The sequence below is a fragment of the Coregonus lavaretus genome (genome assembly GCF_964263955.1).
Source record: "Coregonus lavaretus genome assembly, chromosome: 34".
Taxonomy (NCBI): Eukaryota; Metazoa; Chordata; class Actinopteri; order Salmoniformes; family Salmonidae; genus Coregonus; species Coregonus lavaretus.
In genome coordinates this window covers 10,007,416-10,024,680 of record NC_140021.1, presented here as the reverse complement: position 1 = coordinate 10,024,680, position 17,265 = coordinate 10,007,416, and the positions used below count along the sequence as shown (strand labels likewise).

At 47.3% G+C, this 17,265-nt stretch overlaps 1 protein-coding gene across 1 annotated transcript in view; it reads right to left on the bottom strand.

Moving 5' to 3' along the window:
* The window catches only part of LOC311109100 (brefeldin A-inhibited guanine nucleotide-exchange protein 1-like), a gene marked incomplete at its 3' end in the record, with an annotated part of 70,575 nt that extends 53,725 nt beyond the window's left edge, over positions 1-16,850 (bottom strand). Inside the window, exon 1 of the mRNA XM_084151905.1 lies at positions 16,499-16,850. Coding sequence (XP_084008031.1) covers positions 16,499-16,622 — 124 coding nt within the window. The 5' untranslated portion in view covers positions 16,623-16,850. The remainder of the gene's footprint in view (positions 1-16,498) is intronic.
* Between the last annotated feature and the right edge of the window lie 415 nt (positions 16,851-17,265).

Below are 17,265 nucleotides of genomic sequence, written 5' to 3'. Positions count from 1 at the left end.
GGCCAGACTCCATTCCCCAACACACACACACAGACTGGCCTGCACTTCAGTACGTGTGTTCCAAGTTTTGGAAAATGTACTCAGTCCCCATTTTAAGTTGCAACAAATAATTACGGAGCGCACACACACACACACACACATATATATATATACACACACACACCGATGTCTCCATTTACGGGAGAAACAGAGGAGCAGTGAATATTTCCAGAAGTCTGAAAGTAAAAGGAACATAAGAGGTGTTTGAAGGCTGCCTTCTCTTCACTAATTTACTCTCTCTCGTCCACAGTGATGCTCTGGCAGCTCTAGCACTGGCTCCCTGGTGTGTCTCTGGCAGCTCTAGCACTGGCTCCCTGGTGTGTCTCTGGCAGCTCTAGCGCTGGCTCCCTGGTGTGTCTCTGGCAGCTCTAGCGCTGGCTCCCTGGTGTGTCTCTGGCAGCTCTAGCGCTGGCTCCCTGGTGTGTCTCTGGCAGCTCTAGCACTGGCTCCCTGGTGTGTCTCTGGCAGCTCTAGCGCTGGCTCCCTGGTGTGTCTCTGGCAGCTCTAGCGCTGGCTCCCTGGTGTGTCTCTGGCAGCTCTAGCGCTGGCTCCCTGGTGTGTCTCTGGCAGCTCTAGCACTGGCTCCCTGGTGTGTCTCTGGCAGCTCTAGCGCTGGCTCCCTGGTGTGTCTCTGGTTCACCCAGCTAGGTATTCTAAATATGTCTGGCTAGGCCTAAACCACTTGGTTATTGAATATATGATGAAAAGTAGCCTACTTTATAATTAAATATGCCTTAGCCTATGCACCATTTGATGGTGCTAACTAAGTAGCAATCACAAGAATACATTGCTGAGAGCTAATAGGAATAATTTGATCACTTGGGCTAAATGCTAGTTACTCTAAACTCTATATATATTTTATCTTAAAGCCACTTAGTACTCATATAATCAGTTGTACGTATATTTTGTGAATAACTATGGAGCAGCTCTCCACCCCTTTGTTTTGTTAAGATAGTCACTGTAGCACATGCTGTCCTTTGGGAGTCGCAATGAAAAAGCTTAATTAAGAATTTTTATCCATTATTGGGCTTATCATGGGAGGGCATATGTTCAGTGGGCCTAATGACCAGAAGTGTACAGTTCCCAGTGGATGGTGCCCCTAATGACCACGTGGCCAGTGCAGTGCCCACATTTATGTAAACACTGAACTATTTCTATAGTATGCAGTATGTTTACACGTAGGCCTATAGACCTCTACTTCCTGTCAATGTACAATAGGTAAGATGTCTTTCAGTGCTGTTTTTTGCTATCTAACACTTGTGGTCTTGATACAGTGCCTTCTGTAATAATACGCAATTTCGAGTTATTTATTGAACGCAACCAGAGACAACCAGCACAGTTTTTTATCTTTTGTTTGAACTTTGATTTTTACAGACTGGCAAAAACATCCCACTTGGATGAAGATTTACAGTATCACCATGTTGGCAGATGGTAATGTTAAAACAGCTCTGTCCTGAAAGCCTGCTTCACCACATTCGATACACACAGATCTTTGCTCTTAGACTCAGTGCAATACTCCACAATTGTTCAGAACAAACTGAGTACAATTTATGGAAACACACAGTTATTTTTCTATCTCGGAAATACCAAGTATTCAGATATTGTCCATGAAATTGCTTTGACTGATTGAGGGCCACATACAGATGTACCCACCATGTGTGGTTGGGTTATGCAAAACAAATGACCAAAGTAAATGTGACAAAAATAGGCCATAACAGGCTGTAGATAGCTGTTAAAAGTTTTCGGAGAGACAAATTCCTTTTAAGGAATTGTGTTCTGCTATCAGCGTACACATTCTTCCTGAATAGTACACAATCAATTCTGGTCTTATAGCTTAATCTCCATTGCCATTCACACTCAGGAGGAAAACAGTTTGCCATAGTAGTTGCTCCATAACTTTGTTCATGTCAACCTTACCTTTGGGAAGGTCAATAAGCAGGATATTACAGCATATTCGAAAATTAGTTTCACGCCTCTTTTCTGCATCATATGAAGCAAATGAGGTCTACCATGGGTCAGCTCACATTGCTTAATTTAAAAGGATTCGTAGTTACTGCTGTAGTTATAGTAGTCTTGATTCAGTAACATTAAAACTGCAATATGTAACATTCTGGGCGACCTGACCAAATTCACATAGAAATGTAATAATATAATATAATATAATAATATAATATGCCATTTAGCAGACGCTTTTATCCAAAGCGACTTACAGTCATGCGTGCATACATTTTTATTTTTTTTGTGTACGTGTGGTCCCGGGGATCGAACCCACTACCTTGGCGTTACAAGCGCCGTGCTCTACCAGCTGAGCTACAGAGGACCACAAATGTGAGTTATAGATCTGTCATTTTCATTGAAAGCAAGTCTAAGAAGCGGTATATCTGTTCTATGTGCCCTATTTCTATGCTTCCCGTTCTTATATATCTTTCGTTTTTGCATCTTTTACTTTTTGTACGCCATCTTCAAACAGCTAAAAATACAATATTTAGGGTTATTGAAAATATATTTCGCAGCGATTTGGGTGGTTTTTGACACAAACTGAAATTAGGTTAACTATTCAAATTTTTGAAACCAAGAAATGGCAGAGCGATTTCTACATACAGTATTCAGACCCCTTGACTTTTTCCACATTTTGTTACGTTACAGCCTTATTCTAAAATGGATTAAATAAATACAAATCCTCAGCAATCTACACACCATACCCCATAATGACAAAGCGAAAACAGGCATTTAGAAATTATTGCAAAAAATAATTTACAAAAATAAAGAAATACCTTATTTACGTAAGTATTCAGACCCTTTGCTACGAGACTCAAAATTGAGGTCAGGTGCATCCTGTTTTCATTGATCATCCTTTTGATGTTTCTACAACTTGATTGGATTCCACCTGTGGTAAATTCAATTGATCTAGGGAAGGGTACCAACATATTTCTGCAGCATTGAAGGTCCCCAAGAACACAGAGGCCTCCATCATTCTTAAATGGAAGAGGTTTGGAACCACCAAGACTCTTCCTAGAGCTGCCCACCCAGCCAACTAGCAACCGGGGAGAAGGGCCTTGGTCAGGGAGGTGACCAAGAACCCAATGGTCACTCTGATAGAGCTCTAGAGTTCCTCTGTGGAGATGGGAGAACCTTCAAGAAGGACAATCATCTCTGCAGCACTCCACCAATCAGGCCTTTATGGTAGAGTGTCCAGACGGAAGCCAATCCATAGTAAAAGGCACATGACAGCCCACTTGGAGTTTGCCAAAAGACACCTAAAGACTCCCAGACCATGCGAAACAAGATTCTCTGGTCTGATGAAACCAAGATTGAACTCTTTGGCCTGAATGCCAAGCGTCTCGTCTGGAGGAAACCTAGCACCATCCCTAAAGTGAAGCATGGTGGTGGCAGCATCATGCTGTGGAGATGTTTTTCAGTGGCAGGGACTGGGAGACTAGTCAGGATCGAGGCAAAGATGAACGGAGCAAAGTACAGCGAGATCCTTGATGAAAACCTGCTCCAGAGTGCTCAGGACCTCAGACTGGGGCAAAGGTTCACCTTCCAACAGGACAACGACCCTAAGCACACAGCCAAGACAACGCAGGAGTGGCTTCAGGAAAAGTATCTGAATGTCCTTGAGTGGCCCAGCCAGAGCCCGGACTTGAAACTGGAGATGGACAGCGCCGGAAGAAGATGGCTGCCGTTTTACAGCCCTCTAACCAATTGTACTATTATGTGTGTTTTTCCGCGTTATTTGTAATTTATTTTGTACATAATGTTTCTGCCATCGTCTCTTATAACCAAAGAGAGCTTCTGGATATCAGGACAGCGATTACTCACCTCGCATTGGACGAAGACTTTTTCTTCAACGAGGCGTTCACGAAGGATATTCTTCAGACACCCAACAAGGCCCAGATCCCCGTCATTCGCGTGAGGAAGAGACGGAGATATCGTGGACGCAGATCCGGGTGCCTTGTAAGGATCCGACGGCGAGCGAGTAAACTGCCTCTCCCATCAATCCTATTAGCCAACGTTCAATCTTTTGAGAATAAAATTGACGATTTAAGATTACGGTTATCCTACCAACGGGACATTAAAAACTGTAATATCTTATGTTTCACGGAGTCGTGGCTGAACGACAACAATGACAACATTCAGCTAGCAGGCTATACGCTACATCGGCAGGACAGAACGTCTGACTCTGGTAAGACAAGGGGCGGCGGTCTGTGTATATTTGTAAACAACAGCTGGTGCACAAAATCAAATACTAAGGAAGTCTCGAGGTTTTGCTCGCCTGAGGTAGAGTATCTTATGATAAGCTGTAGACCACACTATTTACCAAGAGAGTTTTCATCTATATTTTTCATAGCTGTCTATTTACCACCACAAACCAATGCTGGCATTAAGATTGCACTGAATGAGTTGTACAAGGCCATTAATCAACAGGAAAACGCTCATCCAGATGCAGCGCTCCTAGTAGCCGGGGACTTTAATGCAGGGAAACTTAAATCCGTTCTACCTAATTTCTACCAGCATGTTAAATGTGCAACCAGAGGGGAAAAAACTCTAGACCACCTTTACTCCACACACAGAGACGCATACAAAGCTCTCCCTCGCCCTCCATTTGGCAAATCTGACCATAACTCTATCCTCCTGATTCCTGCTTATAAGCAAAAACTGAAGCAGGAAGCACCAGTGATTCGGTTAATAAAAAAGTGGTCAGATGACGCAGATGCTAAGCTACAGGACTGTTTTGCTAGCACAGACTGGAACATGTTCCGGGATTCTTCAGATAGCATTGAGGAGTACACCACATCAGTCACTGGCTTCATCAATAAGTGCATCGATGATGTCGTCCCCACAGTGACCGTACGTACATACCCCAACCAGAAGCCATGGATTACAGGAAACATCCGCACTGAGCTAAAGGGTAGAGCTGCCGCTTTCAAGGAACGGGACTCTAACCCGGACGCTTATAAGAAATCCCGCTATGACCTCCGACGAACCATCAAACAGGCAAAGAGTCAATACAGGTCTAAGATTGAATCATACTACACTGGCTCTGACGCTCGTCGGATGTGGCAGGGCTTGAAAACTATTACAGACTACAAAGGGAAGCACAGCCGCGAGCTGCCCAGTGACACAAGCCTACCAGACGAGCTAAACCACTTCTATGCTCGCTTCGAGGCAAGCAACACTGAAGCATGCACGAGAGCACCAGCTGTTCCGGACGACTATGTGATCACGCTCTCCGTAGCCGATGTGAGTAAGACTTTTAAGCAGGTCAACATTCACAAGGCCGCAGGGCCAGACGGATTACCAGGACGTGTACTCCGAGCATGTGCTGACCAACTGGCAAGTGTCTTCACTGACATTTTCAACATGTCCCTGACTGAGTCTGTAATACCAACATGTTTCAAGCAGACCACCATAGTCCCCGTGCCCAAGAACTCTAAGATAACCTGCCTAAATGACTACCGACCCGTAGCACTGACGTCTGTAGCCATGAAGTGCTTTGAAAGACTGGTCATGGCTCACATCAACAGCATAATCCCAGAAACCCTAGACCCACTCCAATTTGTATACCGCCCCAACAGATCCACAGATTATGCAATCTCTATCGCACTCCACACTGCCCTTTCCCACCTGGACAAGAGGAACACCTACGTGAGAATGCTATTCATTGACTACAGCTCAGCATTCAACACCATAGTGCCCTCTAAGCTCATCACTAAGCTAAGGATCCTGGGACTAAACACCTCCCTCTGCAACTGGATCCTGGACTTCCTGACGGGCCGCCCCCAGGTGGTAAGGGTAGGTAACAACACATCTGCCACACTGATCCTCAACACGGGGGCCCCTCAGGGGTGCGTGCTCAGTCCCCTCCTGTACTCTCTGTTCACCCATGACTGCATGGCCAGGCACGACTCCAACACCATCATTAAGTTTGCCGACGACACAACAGTGGTAGGCCTGATCACCGACAACGATGAGACAGCCTATAGGGAGGAGGTCAGAGATCTGGCCGTGTGGTGCCAGGACAACAACCTCTCCCTCAACGTGACCAAGACAAAGGAGATGATTGTGGACTACAGGAAAAAAAAGAGGACTGAGCACGCCCCCATTCTCATCGACGGGGCTGTAGTGGAACAGGTTGAGAGCTTCAAGTTCCTTGGTGTCCACATCACCAACGAACTATCATGGTCCCAAACACACCAAGACAGTCGTGAAGAGGGCACGACAAAGCCTATTCCCCCTCAGGAGACTAAAAAGATTTGGCATGGGTCCTCAGATCCTCAAAAAATTCTACAGCTGCACCATCGAGAGCATCCTGACTGGTTGCATCACCGCCTGGTATGGCAACTGCTTGGCCTCTGACCGCAAGGCACTACAGAGGGTAGTGCGTACGGCCCAGTACATCACTGGGGCAAAGCTCCCTGCCATCCAGGACCTCTATACCAGGCGGTGTCAGAGGAAGGCCCTCAAAATTGTCAAAGACTCCAGCCACCCTAGTCATAGACTGTTCTCTCTGCTACCGCACGGCAAGCGGTACCGGAGTGCCAAGTCTAGGTCCAAAAGACTTCTCAACAGCTTCTACCCCCAAGCCATAAGACTCCTGAACAGCTAATCATGGCTACCCAGACTATTTGCACTGCCCCCCCACCCCATCCTTTTTACGCTGCTGCTACTCTGTTAAGTATTTATGCATAGTCACTTTAACTCTACCCACATGTACATATTACCTCAACTACCTCAACTAGCCGGTGCCCCCGCACATTGACTATGCAACGGTACCCCCCTGTATATATAGCCTCCCTACTGTCACTTTATTTTACTGTATATATAGCCTCCCTACTGTCACTTTATGTCACTTTATTTTACTTCTGCTCTTTTTTTCTCAACACTTTTTTGTTGTTGTTTTATTCTTACTTTTTTTGTTTAAAATAAATGCACTGTTGGTTAAGGGCTGTAAGTAAGCATTTCACTGTAATGTCTGCACCTGTTGTATTCGGCGCATGTGACCAATAAAATTTGATTTGATTTGATTTGAAACCGAACTAACATCTCTGGAGAGACCTGAAAATAGCTGTGCAGCAATACTCCCCATCCAACCTGACAGAGCTTGAGAGGATCTGCAGAGAAGAATGGGAGAAGCTCCCCAAACACAGGTGTGCCAAGCTTGTAGCGTCATACCCAATAAGACTTGAGGCTGTAATCGCTGCCAAAGGTGCTTCAACAAAGTACTGAGTAAAAGGTCTGAATACTTATGTAAATGTGATATTTCAGTTTCTTTTTTTTTTAAATACATTTGCAAAAAATTCTAAAAACCTGTTTTTGCTTTGTCATTATGGGGTATTGTGTGTAGATTGATGAAGAAAAAAAACAATTTCATCCATTTTAGAATAAGGCTGTAACGTAACAAAATGTGAAAAAGGTCAATGGGTCTGAATACTTTCCGAATGCACTGTATTGCACCTTTAAAATGGGATTCTGGGACTTTCCCTGTACAGTACAGAACGTGCAGCCAGTATACATGAGGGAAACAATGGGAGCTCTGTCTCTAGAAGCATACATGGCATTTACTCTCAAAAGGCAAACAGCACTGTACACAGTACTGTATCTGTCCTCCAGACTGACTAAGCTAAAATACTTCAACTGGTAAACAACAACAACAACAGGTTTGATTGTAGGGCCTGCCAATCAACAGAGGACTGCCAGTGACTTATCCTAGATATGACCAATTTCCTGAAACCACCGCTATACAATGTATAGAAGCCAGTATAAGACTGCACTAATACTGTGGACAGACCGCTATATCCCAACAGCAGGCCCCTGTGTGTGTGAACTGAATTTATTCACATGCTGCTGTGAGCTGGGAGAGCGAAGGACTGTGGAATGAGAGAAATGTGCAGCGGCCCTACTGGACTCTGACCTCTGGAAGAGCCCTGACCTCATTGCGGCTGGTAGCTTCCTCCCTTCCTCCCCGTGATTCAAAGTCTGGGTTTAAAGTTGATCCAACAACCTGGTCTGAAAACAACAACACAGTAGCCCCTCCACTTACCCCTTCACTGTTTGGAGAGAGTCAGGTAGATGTTTACCAGCATTATGGTACCTCTACCTCACCATCCACTTCCAGCAGGACAATGACCCTAAGCATACTGCTAAAGCAACACTCGAGTGGTTTAAGGGGAAACATTTAAATGTCTTGGAATGGCCTAATCAAAGCCCAGACCTCAATCCAATTGAGAATCTGTGGTATGACTTAAAGACTGCTGTACACCAGTGGAACCCATCCAACTTGAAGGAGCTGGAGCAGTTTTGCCTTGAAGAATGGGCAAAAATCCCAGTGGCTAGATGTGCCAAGCTTATAGAGACATACCCCAAGAGACTTGCAGCTGTAATTGCTGCAAAAGGTGGCTCTACAAAGTATTGACTTTGGGGGGGGTGAATAGTTATGCACGCTCAAGTTTAGTTTTTTTGTCTTATTTCTTGTTTGTTTCACAATAAAAAATATTTTACATCTTCAAAGTGGTAGACATGTTGTGTAAATTAAATGATACAAACCCCCCAAAAATCAATTTTAATTCCAGGTTGTAAGGCAACAAAATAGGAAAAATGCCAAGGGGGGTGAATACTTTCGCAAGCCACTGTACTCCTGCTTCCGTCAATGTTTTGCCTCTCTGTGACAATGTGAGAACCCCTTCGCTATGCAAGCTGTCGCAGGATATTTCCCTAAACAACAGCAAAGATCAAGTTCATAGTGAAAATGAGAACAGACTCAATCTGAGGCTGACCACTTGTAATGGCTTGGATAGTGTTACAACGAAGATCACAAAGCTACAAGAAGACAGTTAAAATAGGGCTGAATATCAACAAAACATGCAACACCTTTGAACAACACTCTGCCTATATCAGCATAAGGGTAGTAGGTAGGGTACTAAGGCTAGTGGGTAGGGGACTAGGGCTAGTGGGTAGGGGACTAGGAGTAGTGTGTAGGGGACTAGGAGTAATGGGTAGGGGACTAGGAGTAGTAGGTAGGGGACTAGGAGTAGTAGGTAGGGGACTAGGGCTAGTAGGTAGGGTACTAGGGCTAGTAGGTAGGGGACTAGGGCTAGTAGGTAGGGTACTAGGAGTAGTGGGTAGGGGACTAGGAGTAGTGGGTGGGGGACTAGGAGTAGTGGGTAGGGTACTAGGGCTAGTGGGTAGGGGACTAGGGCTAGTAGGTAGGGTACTAGGGCTAGTGGGTAGGGGACTAAGAGTAGTGGGTAGGGGACTAGGGCTAGTAGGTAGGGTACTAGGGCTAGTGGGTAGGGGACTAGGAGTAGTGGGTGGGGGACTAGGAGTAGTGGGTAGGGTACTAGGGCTAGTGGGTAGGGGACTAGGGCTAGTAGGTAGGGTACTAGGGCTAGTGGGTAGGGGACTAAGAGTAGTGGGTAGGGGACTAGGGCTAGTAGGTAGGGTACTAGGGCTAGTGGGTAGGGGACTATGGCTTGTAGGTAGGGTACTAGGGCTAGTGGGTAGGGGACTAGGAGTAGTGGGTAGGGGACTAGGGCTAGTGGGTAGGGGACTAGGGGTAGTGGGTAGGGGACTAGGGGTAGTAGGTAGGGGACTAGGAGTAGTAGGTAGGGGACTAGGGCTAGTGGGTAGGGGACTAGGGCTAGTGGGTAGGGACTAGGGCTAGTAGGTAGGGGACTAGGAGTAGTAGATAGGGGACTAGGGGTAGTAGGTAGGGGACTAGGGGTAGTTGGTAGGGGACTAGGAGTAGTAGGTAGGGGACTAGGGGTAGTGGGTAGGGGACTAGGGCTAGTAGGTAGAGGACTAGGGGTAGTAAGTAGGGGACTAGGAGTAGTGGGTAGGGGACTAGGAGTAGTGGATAGGGGACTAGGAGTAGTGGGTAGGGGACTATGGCTTGTAGGTAGGGGACTAGGAGTAGTAGGTAGGGGACTAGGGGTAGTGGGTAGGGTACTAGGGCTAGTGGGTAGGGGACTAGGAGTAGTGGGCAGGGGACTAGGGCTAGTGGGTAGGGGACTAGGAGTAGTGGTTAGGGGACTAGGGCTAGTAGGTAGGGGACTAGGAGTAGTGGGTAGGGACCCAGGAGTAGTGGGTAGGGGACTAGGAGTAGTGTATAGGGGACTAGCAGTAGCGGGTAGGGAACGATGGCTTGTAGGTAGGGGACTAGGAGTAGTGGGTAGGAGACTAGGAGTAGTGGGTAGAGTACTAGGGCTAGTGGGTAGGGGACTAGGGCTAGTGGATAGGGGACTAGGGCTAGTGGGTAGGGGACTAGGGCTAGTGGGTAGGGACTAGGGCTAGTAGGTAGGGGACTAGGAGTAGTAGATAGGGGACTAGGGGTAGTAGGTAGGGGACTAGGGGTAGTTGGTAGGGGACTAGGAGTAGTAGGTAGGGGACTAGGGGTAGTGGGTAGGGGACTAGGGCTAGTAGGTAGAGGACTAGGGGTAGTAAGTAGGGGACTAGGAGTAGTGGGTAGGGGACTAGGAGTAGTGGGTAGGGGACTAGGAGTAGTGGGTAGGGGACTAGGAGTAGTGGGTAGAGTACTAGGGCTAGTGGGTAGGGGACTAGGGCTAGTGGATAGGGGACTAGGGCTAGTGGGTAGGGGACTAGGAGTAGGGGACTAGGAGTAGTGGGTAGGGGACTAGGGCTAGTGGACTAGGAGTAGTGTGTAGGGGACTAGGAGTAATGGGTAGAGGACTAGGAGTAGTGGGTAGGGGACTAGGAGTAGTGGGTAGGGGACTAGGAGTAGTAGGTAGGGTACTAGGGATAGTGGGTAGGGTACTAGGAGTAGTAGGTAGGGGACTAGGGGTAGTGGGTAGGGGACTAGGAGTAGTAGGTAGGGGACTAGGGCTAGTAGGTAGGGTACTAGGGCTAATAGGTAGGGGACTAGGGCTAGTAGGTAGGGTACTAGGAGTAGTGGATAGGGTACTAGGGGTAGTGGGTAGGGGACTAGGGGTAGTGGGTAGGTGACTAGGGCTAGTAGGTAGAGGACTAGGAGTAGTAGGTAGGGGACTAGGAGTAGTAGGTAGGGGACTAGGGCTAGTAGGTAGGGGACTAGGGGTAGTGGGTAGGGGACTAGGGGTAGTGGGTAGGGGACTAGGAGTAGTGGGTAGGGGACTAGGGGTAATAAGTAGGGGACTAGGGGTAGTAGGTAGGGGACTAGGACTAGTGGGTAGGGGACTAGGAGTAGTGGGTAGGGGACTAGGGCTAGTGGGTAGGGGACTAGGAGTAGTGGTTAGGGGACTAGGGCTAGTAGGTAGGGGACTAGGAGTAGTAGGTAGGGGACTAGGAGTAGTGGGTAGGGGACTAGGAGTAGTGCGTAGGGGACTATGGCTTGTAGGTAGGGGACTAGGAGTAGTGGGTAGGGGACGATGGCTTGTAGGTAGGGGACTAGGAGTAGTAGGTAGGGGACTAGGGCTAGTAGTTAGGGGACTAGGAGTAGTGGGTAGGGGACTAGGGGTAGTGGGTAGGGTACTAGGGCTAGTAGGTAGAGGACTAGGGGTAGTAAGTAGGGGACTAGGGGTAGTAGGTAGGGGACTAGGAGTAGTGGGTAGGGGACTAGGAGTAGTGGGTAGGGGACTAGGGGTAGTGGGTAGGGGACTAGGGCTAGTAAGTAGGGGACTAGGGGTAGTAGGTAGGGGACTAGGAGTAGTGGGTAGGGGACTAGGGCTAGTAGGTAGGGGACTAGGGGTAGTGGGTAGGGGACTAGGAGTAATAAGTAGGGGACTAGGAGTAGTGGGTAGGGTACTAGGGGTAGTAGGTAGGGGACTAGGGGTAGTGGGTAGGGGACTAGGAGTAATAAGTAGGGGACTAGGAGTAGTAGGTAGGGGACTAGGGCTAGTAGGTAGGGGACTAGGGGTAGTGGGTAGGGGACTAGGGGTAGTGGGTAGGGGACTAGGGCTAGTAGGTAGAGGACTAGGGGTAGTAAGTGGGGGACTAGGGGTAGTAGGTAGGGGACTAGGGCTAGTGGGTAGGGGACTAGGAGTAGTGGTTAGGGGACTAGGAGTAGTGGGTAGGGGACTAGGAGTAGTGGGTAGGGGACTAGGAGTAGTGGGTAGGGGACTAGGAGTAGTGGATAGGGGACTATGGCTTGTAGGTAGGGGACTAGGAGTAGTGGGTAGGGGACTAGGGGTAGTGGGTAGGGTACTAGGGCTAGTGGGTAGGGGACTAGGAGTAGTGGGTAGGGTACTAGGGCTAGTGGGTAGGGTACTAGGGGTAGTAGGTAGGGGACTAGGAGTAGTGGGTAGGGGACTAGGAGTAGTGGGTAGGGGACTAGGGGTAGTAGGTAGGGGACTAGGAGTAGTGGGTAGGGGACTAGGAGTAGTGGGTAGGGGACTAGGGCTAGTAGGTAGGGTACTAGGGCTAGTGGGTAGGGGACTAGGAGTAGTGGGTAGGGGACTAGGGCTAGTGGGTAGGGGACTAGGAGTAGTGGGTAGGGGACTAGGAGTAGGGGACTAGGAGTAGTGGGTAGGGGACTAGGGCTAGTGGGTAGGACACTTTTTAAAAAATCTTTAGGAGTAGTGGGTAGGGGACTAGGGGTAGTAGGTAGGGGACTAGGAGTAGTAGGTAGGGGACTAGGGCTAGTAGGTAGGGGACTAGGAGTAGTGGGTAGGGGACTAGGAGTAGTGGGTAGGGGACTAGGAGTAGTGGGTAGGGGACTAGGGCTAGTGGGTAGGGGGCTAGTAGGTAGGGGACTAGGGGTAGTGGGTAGGGGACTAGGGGTAGTGGGTAGCGGGTAGGGGACTAGGGCTAGTGGGTAGGGGACTAGGGCTAGTGGGTAGGGGACTAGGGCTAGTGGGTAGGGGACTAGGGCTAGTGGGTAGGGGACTAGGAGCAGTGGGTAGGGACTAGGAGCAGTGGGTAGGGACTAGGGGTAGTGGGTAGGGGACTAGGGCTAGTGGGTAGGGGACTAGGGCTAGTGGGTAGGGGACTAGGGCTAGTGGGTAGGGGACTAGGAGCAGTGGGTAGGGACTAGGAGCAGTGGGTAGGGACTAGGGGTAGTGGGTAGGGGACTAGGGCTAGTGGGTAGCGGACTAGGGCTAGTGGGTAGGGGACTAGGGCTAGTGGGTAGGGGACTAGGAGCAGTGGGTAGGGACTAGGGGTTGTCTTGGAAGGATGTACAAGGTGTCCCAAAGAGAGGGACAGTGAGGACTGAATGTATCGTGATCAGAGGGACTGTCTTTGAGAGGGCAGCAGACTGGAAGTAGTGGCATTCTCTCTGAGATGTCTCTGTGCCTCAAGGCAAGAGGGGAGATGACGTAAGTCACTGATAATGGGTCACCCAGTTGTTTAGACAGGCAGTGGTTACTTCAGACTCAAGAGTTTCTCATTGTCTTTGGATGAGCAGCCTTCGAAATTTCCATCCATGCCTCCAATACACATACTGGTACAAGATTCAAGCTTTTAAATAGAATCACAGCTGGTTATCATTTTTAAAAAATGAATTCAGAAGAAAAACAAAATCACCTTTAGAATCTGTAATAATATGGATAGCGTATGTCTGCCACAACACAGGCCTACAGCATAATCAAGCAATGGTAAACTCACTGCTCTTACTGTGATGCTCTGACTAATCTGGGCTATTCAAAGTTTATGAATGCAGAGGGAGCATTGTTCCTACTACGAACTCTCCTCCTACCTAAGATAACCTCACACAACCCCAGGAAGTACATAGCCTAATCCTCATATAAACCCAGTTGCCTATGTAAGACAATAGGGAAAGATTACAGAAATGTCTAATCAAATAATTGTATCATCATAGTTCAGATAATTTACATTAAAAGAACAAGTTTTAGTAAACATGCTAACATATAGCCAATACTCAATGGTGTTACTAACAGTGTAATAACATTATAATAGCATTGCATATTGGCTAATACCAATGTAGTCTAGTATTGTGCATTCCCTATCCACCAAAACAGTTGAGAAACAGGTACAGTAAGACGAAGACTGGCTAGACTCACTGGCTGCTCAACAACAAAGGTAGGCCAATTTGTTTCACCAGCAGTATCAGATTACTGGTGTAGCAGAAGAGAGCTTAACTTGTTCTAATCCCAGTGAAACAACAGGCCTAGTAAACACCCCAGTGTTGGGACACGGACCAGAAACTATCAGGACAAAACAAAACCTGTTCTGAGTTGCATGAAAGATTAAAATGATTCATGTAAAGTTCAGTTGGGCCTTCCTCTTTATATGTCCAACACAATGCATCACGACATAGGACCAATGGAGTTAGGAAATAAGGCTATAGTGTAAAGACGCGTTTCCGCTAAATACACCTGCTGCGAGTGTGAATGATGCCACGCTGATAATGTAACATGATACACAATTTATACAAGAGTATGTGGACACCCCATCAAATTAGTGGATTTGTCTATTTCATCCACACGCGTTGCTGACAAGTGTATAAAATCGAGCGCACAGCCATGCAACACACACTACCAAGTTCTAAACTGCCTCTGGAAGCAACGTCAGCACAATAACTGTTTGCCGGGAGCTTCATGAAATGGGTTTCCATGGCCGAGCAGCCGCACACAAGCCTAAGATCACCATGCGCAATGCCAAGCGTCGGCTGGAGTTGTGTAAAGCTCACCGCCATTGGACTCTGGAGCAGTGGAAACGTGTTCTCTGGAGTGATGAATCATGCTTCACTATCTGGCAGTCCTACAGTGAATCTGGTTTTGGCTGATTTTTTTATTGTAATTTTATTTTTAGTCATTTAGCAGACGCTTTTATCCAGAGCGACTTACAGTTAGTGAGTGCATAAAAAAATATTCATACTGGCCCCCTGTGGGAAACGGATGCCAGGAGAACGCTACCTGCCCGATTGCATAGTGCCAACTGTAAAGTTTGGTGGAGGAGGCTTAATGGTCTGGGGCTGTTTTTCATGATTTGGGCTAGGCCCCTTAGTTCCAGTGAAGGGAAATCTTAACGTTACAGCATACAATGACATTCTAGACGATTCTGTGTTTCTAACTTTGTGGCAACAGTTTGGGGAAGGCCCTTTCCTGTTTCAGCAGGACAATTCCCCCGTGCACAAAGCGAGGTCCATACAGAAATGGTTTGTCGAGATCGGCCAATGTGGCACCGTCATAGGATGCCACCTTTCCAACAAGTCAGTGCGTCAGATTTCTGCCCTACTGTCCCGGTCAACTGTAAGTGCTGTTATTGTGAAGTGGAAATGTCTAGGAGCAACAACGGATAAGCCGCAAAGTGGTAGGCCACAGAAGCTCACAGAGCTTGTTTCAGCATGACATTGCCCCCGTGCACAACGCGAGGTCCATACAGAAATGGTTTGTCGAGATCGGTGTGGAAGAACTTGACTGGCCTGCACAGAGCCCTGACCTCAACCCCATCGAACACCTTTGGGATGAATTGGAACGCCGACTGCGAGCCAGGCCTAATCGCCCAACATCAGTGGCCGACCTCACTAATGCTTGTGGCTGAATGGAAGTAAGTCCCCGCAGCAATGTTCCAACATCTAGTGGAAAGCCTTCCCAGAAGAGTGGAGGCTGTTATAGCAGCAAAGGGAGGGACCAACTCCATATTAATGCCCATGATATTGGAATGAGATGTTCGAGGAGCAGATGTCCACATACTATTGGCCATGTAGTGTATCTGCAACTTGCCCGCTGTGCAGGTGTTTTTGGGGACAACCCAGACCTGGACATAAACGTCGTCTCCAAAGATACCACAGTAGCCAACATTCACTACCAGGCGATAGGCTACATTCTTTCAACACCACTCCCTCTCCAGCCACGCAGGGCAGTCTGGATTTCTAGAGCAGAGCAGCCAGACAGACTGCTTCGTATGACACACACTGAGACACAGAAGATCCTATCAGAAAAAAAGTTTAAAGTGTTGTGGCTAAATTATTTGCACATATCGTTCTAACAATTGAATGAAGAATGATTAATTTGAAATGAACATTGTCGGTAGCTTCTTCTTCTTGGAGGAAGAATTGTAGCTACAGAGGCTACGAGTGGCTGTAGCCTACAGCCTATGACTTGCAGACAAATGCAGTTCCATTAGGTTTTATCATTGGAAATAATAACAGTGCCAGTTTGCTTTCAGGTAATATATGTCTGATTATTTCCAAAGGGCTGAAATATCAGTTGCATGCGCAATAAACTAGTGTAGCAGCTTGCAACTGTCAAAGGAGACACCCACCCCTGTCACTTGCACCATTTCCGTATTCACACAGTAACTAAGCAATGATTATCCCAGAGCCTATAATGCTCGATAGTTGTATATTCAACAATTATATCCCATACTTTACCAGAATAACACCGAAATCATCTGGCAAAAAGCCATATAACCCGTTTAGCTCTACAATGTTGCCAATAGATTCAAGAAATATGTTTTTGCGACATTGTAGCAGCAGAAAACCTAGCAGGCAAGATAAGCATAGATGCATGACGTGGGCAAATCAATGACAACCTAATATTGTGATAATGCCAGAACTTACCAAGTGCCACCTCGCAGGCTTTACGCAATTGTGAATGATGAGACTTTTTAACCTCCTTGTCGGCTAGGATCTTCTCCAAAGCTCTGGTTAAAAACATGTTTTTCGTATTTTTGCCCTCATACATGACGCACCGGAATTGGGGCAAGGAGCCTGTCCAAAGGGCAGCAGCGGTTTCAGACCGATGTATTCTGTTCGAGATGACAACGGCAGTGGCTCTAACATACAGACATAAATGAAGACACAAGGTGGGGTAAATCCCTCAGATTTCCATTAGCAATCTGCCTAGCTGCGCCATGTTGAAAGGAAGCGACGTCACGCACGATAAAACTGGCCGCAGTGAGGCAGCATGATGATCCAGGCAGCAGTTCAAGGAGCGGAAATAGAGAGAGAGAGAGAGAGCGAGAGAGAGAGAGAGAGAGAGAGAGAGAGAGGGAGAGCGTGTGTGTGTGTGTGTGTGTGTGTGTGTGTGTGTGTGTGTGTGTGTGTGTGTGTGTGTGTGTGGTAGATGAATAGTATACTTCTGGGAGAGCGCGATGGTCCCCTTTTGAATAGATATAGTATACCTAATCATGATATTACGTTCATTTAAAATATAGTGGCAGCGAAACAATCTCTCTCCTGCCTCTACTAACTATTGCACAGGCACAATGAGGAGATGATGCACTCTTTTAATGCACTTAGAGCTTCCACTGTGACTATTGATTAGTGAAGTATTGGGTTTATTTCTGGTAATATTTCATGCATATAATAAGGGGCTATGAAACATA